This window comes from Agaricus bisporus (genome assembly GCF_000300575.1).
Source record: "Agaricus bisporus var. bisporus H97 unplaced genomic scaffold AGABI2scaffold_2, whole genome shotgun sequence".
Lineage (NCBI taxonomy): Eukaryota > Fungi > Basidiomycota > Agaricomycetes > Agaricales > Agaricaceae > Agaricus > Agaricus bisporus.
Window position 1 is genome coordinate 3,104,921 of NW_006267355.1, and position 6,264 is coordinate 3,111,184.

General features: G+C 50.5%; 3 protein-coding genes across 3 annotated transcripts; 2 read left to right on the plus strand and 1 right to left on the minus strand.

Annotated features, from left to right (window-relative positions):
• Positions 1 to 720: 720 nt before the first annotated feature.
• Positions 721 to 2,387, plus strand: AGABI2DRAFT_177018 (hypothetical protein; the record flags this gene model as incomplete). The annotated part of the gene is made up of 3 exons (XM_006458746.1): positions 721 to 881; positions 936 to 1,495; positions 1,898 to 2,387. Exons 1-3 carry the CDS (start codon positions 858 to 860, stop codon positions 2,385 to 2,387), a joined length of 1,074 nt encoding a protein of 357 aa, XP_006458809.1. The 5' UTR covers positions 721 to 857.
• Positions 2,388 to 2,637: 250 nt separating this feature from the next.
• AGABI2DRAFT_217668 (hypothetical protein) lies at positions 2,638 to 5,230 on the minus strand. The gene is made up of 7 exons (XM_006458747.1): positions 5,071 to 5,230; positions 4,909 to 5,020; positions 4,632 to 4,860; positions 3,970 to 4,584; positions 3,801 to 3,919; positions 3,583 to 3,748; positions 2,638 to 3,532 (listed from the first exon to the last, which is right to left on the minus strand). Exons 1-7 carry the CDS (start codon positions 5,220 to 5,222, stop codon positions 2,907 to 2,909), a joined length of 2,019 nt encoding a protein of 672 aa, XP_006458810.1. The 5' UTR covers positions 5,223 to 5,230; the 3' UTR covers positions 2,638 to 2,906.
• A 309-nt stretch (positions 5,231 to 5,539) lies between these two features.
• Positions 5,540 to 6,185, plus strand: AGABI2DRAFT_115826 (hypothetical protein; the record flags this gene model as incomplete). Its single annotated transcript, XM_006458748.1, has 2 exons — positions 5,540 to 5,660; positions 5,707 to 6,185. The coding sequence occupies 2 exons, from the start codon at positions 5,540 to 5,542 to the stop codon at positions 6,183 to 6,185; spliced, it is 600 nt and encodes a 199-aa protein (XP_006458811.1).
• Positions 6,186 to 6,264: the final 79 nt, after the last annotated feature.

A 6,264-nucleotide genomic window follows, 5' to 3' on the forward strand; every position in this document is an offset into this window, starting at 1 on the left:
CGCCAAAATTCTCAAAAAATCTGCAGTTTATGATATTGGGCTACGGATGGTTGAATACATAATGGTTGCACACGATACGTAGGTTCTGTATGTCCCTGGATACTCGAGTATCCAGTTTTAGAGGTTTAGGTAGCAAAGCGAAAAGTCGTGGGAAAGATAGACATCACTGAAACTAAAATAGGTCCACCAAATGGAGAAAGCTTCGAGTACCCCAGATCTCGTACCCCACATTTCTTTCAAGCTTTTACCTCTTCACCGAATGCTCAAGTCGTGATTGTTCGCTCTTCTGCAGAAGCCAGACCCAACAAATGTTACCAATTGATCAATGAAGACGTAGTGAAATGGACCAAGACAAAGGCATGAACCGTACAATATGTATCCTCTTAAAGTCCACCCAGTTGTACACGTGTGCTATGACGGTCGATTGAAGCAGCAAGACGTAAATAAGGACAAGCTTATGGACAATTACCATCTTTTTATGCTTCTATGGTCGCCGATAATCTTTGAAGATGACTAGGTAAGGTCCATTGCCTACTGTGAAGATCATGATATAATTATTTCTTTCGAACTGGCGGCGTTACGACTTGGGAACGGTCAGGAGACTCACATGTGATGCCACCCTTCACTGGGGATGTCGTACTGTCTTCAAATTCTTCCTTCCGTCCTCCGACATATCGGGTAGTCCTTCTAAGCATTGATCAGGCACGTATTAAGTTGTTGACTTAGTAAACATGTTTGTTCTGAGACAAGCTATATCGATCCTGACCAGCTCAAATATAGTATCTCCATCATCCCACAGAACATGAAATGACTCGAAAGCTGGCGTTTATAATTAGGGAGCTTGCCCTGCACCGACCATGCCTCTCCATTTCATGAACCAGGTTGGTAGCTTTGACTTTTGGTATAATTAATGATATTGATGTGAGTAACGTCAGGTCACCAGTTTATTCAACCCGAAGGATCGAATTTCGGCCGAAACGTCCTCAATGACGCTCCCTTTCGACGTATGGCGAGAGGTAATTCAACAACTCCCGCTACGTGCGCTCCTCAACATATGCCTCGTTAACAAGAATTTTTATTTCTACGCCCAACCGTTTATTTTCGAGCATTTTGTCGTTCGACCTAAGGGGCAACTCAAGACTTTAGCCGCCAGTTTCAGAAAAAGTTTAGCATTCTTGCAGTCACCAAGAATCGCTTGGGCAGTTCGTCATTTCCATGTTGACCTTTCTGCATTTCCACACACCAAAATGGTTCAATCGGCATCTGATATCGTCCTAGGGGAGTTTGCCGATTGCGCGTCTGCATTCCCGAATTTACGTCGCTTCACGTTTGTTTCGGTTTACATCAATTTACCTGTCCTGTCAAAACTCCAGAGACTGCTTGTACCGTTCACTCTCGCTTTGAAGTCGTGCATCTTCGCTTCGGAATTGACAAAGACAAACTTGGATATACCCATCAACGATCTCAGATTCACGGACAGTTCACCTTTTATAGAGTACGCCACCCCTAGAAGAAGATATCCGGAACTCTTTCTTCGAACAGAACATCTCAAGTCGATCGTGGCGGGGAAAGAATATGCAGAGACGGCTCTCATAGAAATGGCTGACAGTATTCGACCGTTTACGCGGTTGACTCATCTCGAATTTCCAACTGAATCGTGTTGCTCCAGTCACCTCATTGCAGTCCTGTCGCTCTGTCCAAACCTCGAAGTACTTAAATTCAATGGACGCGTCGCTTCTCATTCACATCTACATGATTCTCATACACGTTTCCCAACGACATTCCTCCCCAAATTAACATCATTCACTGGACCTCTTGTGTTCGTCAATCAACTCTTTCTCTCGAACCAACTCTCGCCAAGGCATGATTTACGCTCTATCACTATATGTCTCTCCAGCAACTTCTCTCTTCATGCCAGCAACAGAAGCGATTGTATTGAAGGAGATCTCTTCGGTACTCTCAATCTCCTCCCCGATACTATCACCACTTTGAACTTTGTCGCTCTACCCTTATTGGGACCTGAAGGATTATTGACGCAAATACAGGGTGCAACGCTGAAGCACCTAGGCGTAAACTGTGACCCCCATTATTATGTTCAGTGTCTCCGACCCGACCAATTTGTCAAGTGTCTCAGAGAATCTCGCGATAAAATTCCAGACACTTTAGAAGAACTCACGATCGGTATTCAAATCAAGGATCCATTCAAGTGTAAAAAAAAGGAGTTGATGGTGAAGCAGGAAGCCGAAATACTCTCAGAAACCTCGTTTGGGACGATCCCGAGTTTGAGGACGTTGAAAGTGTGGTATTGGGCAAAGCCGGCGCCGCGATGGGTGACATGGGAAAAGCAAGTGAATGGAAGGATAGATGCGTTTTGGCAACGTCCTTGAAATTGGGATTTACTTTTTTTGTACTATATATAATATGCTTTGTATCGCCTCTGATCCCCCAAAATAAGCTACATTGAAGGTGAGGGACAAATCGCTTTAACATTTTCTACACGACGTCATATTAACATATAGAAAACTCCGAGCTAGCTCTAAAGGGGCACCGCTCCAAGATTTACTACTACTACTACTACTACTACTAACTCACTTCAGGAAGGTAAGGAAGAGAACGGGGGTAAAAGAAAAACAACAGCAGAAAGGGTGTAAATAAAGGAGGTAACGTACGGCGATGGAGGTAGTACAGATAGAGGGGATATCTTGGAATAGACTTTGTGAAGAGAACAAGGTTCAAGCAAAAAGGCGTGTGTGTGTGTGTGTGTGTTATAAATGCAGGGCAGGGCAAGTACCAACATTATGGATGCGGGAGGGGCTGAGCAAAATTGGGAGGAGAAAGAAAAGGGTATAGCATGCAAGCACCACCTCGTTAAGAAAGATCAAGCAAAAAAGGTAAGAAAATTCATCTCAACCCCGTCTAGCTCCGCTGCCGCTCCGTCTTGAATTCTCCTTTCCTGGATTTGATGTAGGGGCTGCCGATAAGATAGGCGGCTGCTGGCGATGATGCTGGGATTCTTGTTGTTGTTTTGACATCCGTTCCAAATCTTCTTCTCGCTCGTCGGGCACCTCTTCAACCCCTTCACCTACTGCATCTGCACCATCCTCGACGTCTCCGACAGGTTTCATCGCATCCAAATCACTCTGCGTCAAGGCCGATAATCGCTTCTTCCCTTTTGATGTGCTCGGGCCCCGTGTTCCTACGATTTCACTCGGATTCCCTGCAGTTGCTGCACCATTAGGTAAATCATCCGCGGTGGCCGAAGTCCTAGCCACTGAAGCTAAAACGTCTCTTCTGGCATTTTCCATTTCCTCAGCGCGCCTTATAACGTCAATTTCGCCTTGAACGACAATTCCGTCGAGCCAATTATGATGTACCAGATCAGTGGCTTTGGCACGTTTATCTGGATGTAATCGAAGCATGGGATTGAGGAAGGATGCGATGGCATCCGCTTCTGAGCGAGGGAAGAGGTATTTGTCGTGTAGCACAGCGTCGAGAGGCCAGAAGCGTAGCTTGTTGATGTTGCGTAGCTCGCCTGGTTAAAGAGATTTAATCAACTGAAATAAAAAAGGATAATCCTCGGACCTTTTCGATTGAAAAATTCATGAGAGTACTTGCCGGCAAACGCGACACCTCGAGGCAACTCGCCCATGAGTTCGATGATTTGTGCGATATGATCGTCGTCTTTGCTATACCGCTGACCCGATGCGGGATCAAAGAGGTAATCGCCTCCCGTCAGCAACTCAAAGACCTAAATCATGATGGTGAGCCGGCATTTTCAAAATAGACGGAAGAGGACTGACGACACATGCCACACTCCAAATATCTGCGCTCGTGCCCCACTTGGCACCCAGAATAACTTCTGGACAGCGATACTGCCTTGTTTGGATGTCATCTGTGAAATGATGATCCACCCATGTCGCTGTTTTTGGGATGAATACCGGTGTGATAGAAAGAACAGAGATATCGCACCGTTTCCGAGGTCAGCAATTTTGACGGTGATGCGCTCTGTGGACTCGTAGACACTGGAGGAGGAATCGGACTGGGGGTCGACGGACATGATTGAACTTGAGACGCCAGAGGCGGAGCCCGGTCGACCTGCATGTGGGGTGAGAGCGGGGATGGGAACGGCGACGGGGTCAGAGGTGTTTAGAGCTTGTTGGGAAAGGAGTGAAGGACCTGGTATGGGGTTTTTGCGACCGGCGGAGGTATCTAGTGAAACGTTGCCGACTTCTGCGGCGAGGTCGGTGGATGGACCGCGTTTGGAGGCATTGGGATTGAGATTAGACAGGTTTTTGTCGCCCAAACTGGATGATTCGTCGGCGGTTTCAATCTTGCTCATGCCGAAGGCCCACTTATCGAGCATGGGACTAGAGCCAAAGGAGGAGGAGGGAGAGGGCAGTGGCTGGGAGCCCGTGATGTAGACGGATTCGGAACGGGGAGTCTGGTTGCCACCGCGGCCTCTGGAGGGGGGGACGCCGACGAGTTTTGTGGGGGGAGAGGAGGCGTTGACCGAGTTGGCGAGCTCGGCCTCGATGATGGATTCGACGTCGTCGATGGCGATAAGAATGTTCTCTGGCTTGAGATCTGGGGAGAAGATGAGCATAAGAAGCGAGAGAAGGGTAGATATAAACCTGTGTGGATGACGCCGCAGCAGCGGTGCATGTAGTCGAGACCGAGGAGGACCTGCTTTGCGATTTGTTTGACAAAGTGCATGGGGACGCCCTTGTTCTGATGGCGCTTGATAAGGCCGAGGAGGTTTTCGCCGAGGACCTCAAAGACCATGCAGACGTGGACGCCATTGGGGCCCTTGTGGCGAAAGTGGTCGAGGAAGGAGATGACATGGGAGCGGCCAGAGTGGGTCTGGGAGGGGGAAGGGGGCGGGGAGGGTTGGTCGGGGGACGGTTGTACGGGGGGCGTGGAGGAGATGATGAGGCGCTGGAGGAGCTTGATCTCGTCGAGCGCGGTTTCGGTGTAGCGCGGTGCGGACTTGACCACTTTGAGCGCGACATGGCGGTTCATTCTGTTTTGTGATAAGAATACTCGGCGCACGTGAAAAAAAGAAAAACATACTTTGTGTCGTTGGCGAGCCAGACGGTGGAGAAATGGCCCCAGCCGAGCTTGCGGACGACGGTGTATCGGCCGTCGGAAAAGGAGTCACCGATCTTGACGGGGTGGTATCCGCCTTTGACATAGTCCTCCCAGTCTTCCTCGTCCTCTGTCATGATGGAAGCAGAGTGAGAAGAATAGGAACCGTGGGACATCCTCGCTCAACAGCGGCGCGATAAGGACCAGTGCAGCGAAGAGATAAGGACCCTCTGCCGAGATAGGGCTGTTCCAGGGGGTGCAAAGAGGGTTAAACGAGGATTCAAGGCGGCGGGACTGTCGGTCGGTCGTCGCGGTCGTCGCGGGCAGCAGCGGCGAGCGGCCTCTCTGGGGGGGGGATGCTGGGCGAGTCGGGCGATTCGGGGTCGGATCATCGAAAATGTGGGCCCCACCTACCGTGGGAAAGCTCTCCGATCGATAACTCCCACGTGCGCCAATGCACTCGCAGGCCGTCGTCGCTCGTCTCCTCGCCCAGGTCGCCGCCCTCCGTGCTGAGCTCTCCAGAACACAGCACGAGCTTCGTCTCTGGCAGGCCCAGCTCAACCTCGCCCAGAAAGGTGGGGTTTTTGGTGATGACATTGGCTAATAGCTAATATTCGGCAGAGATTCTCCGTGCTCAGCAGGTCGTGGACGAGGTCGATCGTGCCCGGGCCGATGCCGAGGAGCGCTCGCACCGTTATCGCCAGTCTCTCCGCCGCCTTCTGGACGAGCGCGCCGTCCAAGTTGCGAGAGACGAAGGCCGGCATCGCGGCTACCACGAAGGATTTCAATTCGCTGCGACCCACCCCCCTGTCCCCGTACCTCCTGAGCAAATCCGTCCCCATACCAACCCTCGTCGTCCTCGCATGACGCTGCCCGAGCGCATCGCCGACGAATGGAGATCCCAGAATCGTCCTGTCTCATCGTCGGGATTCCGCCGTCCGAACGAACCCCTCCCTCAACGACCAGCGACGACGGCACCCAGAGTAGTACATATTGCTGTCGAGTCTCCGGTACGTGGTTTGCTTCAAAAGACTTCCCTTGCTGACATCCTATATTCAGTCAATACCGCCCTCCAACAACACCGAGAGAACGGTCGTTGACACGGGCCTACTCTCTCCCCATCAACCGTTTCGACCTGTGAAACCCTCCTCTTCCTTTGTTCCAAACACAATCCACAAC

Bases quoted from the DNA above. Each gene is read 5' to 3' on its own strand.
- AGABI2DRAFT_217668 (XM_006458747.1), bottom strand. From the start codon at position 5,222: ATGACAGAGGACGAGGAAGACTGGGAGGACTATGTCAAAGGCGGATAC. The intron at 5,021-5,070 runs GTATGTTTTTCT...ATCACAAAACAG, and splicing joins TGGCTCGCCAACGACACAAA to AATGAACCGCCATGTCGCGC. The intron at 3,920-3,969 runs GTGCGATATCTC...TCCCAAAAACAG, and splicing joins AATTGCTGACCTCGGAAACG to CGACATGGGTGGATCATCAT.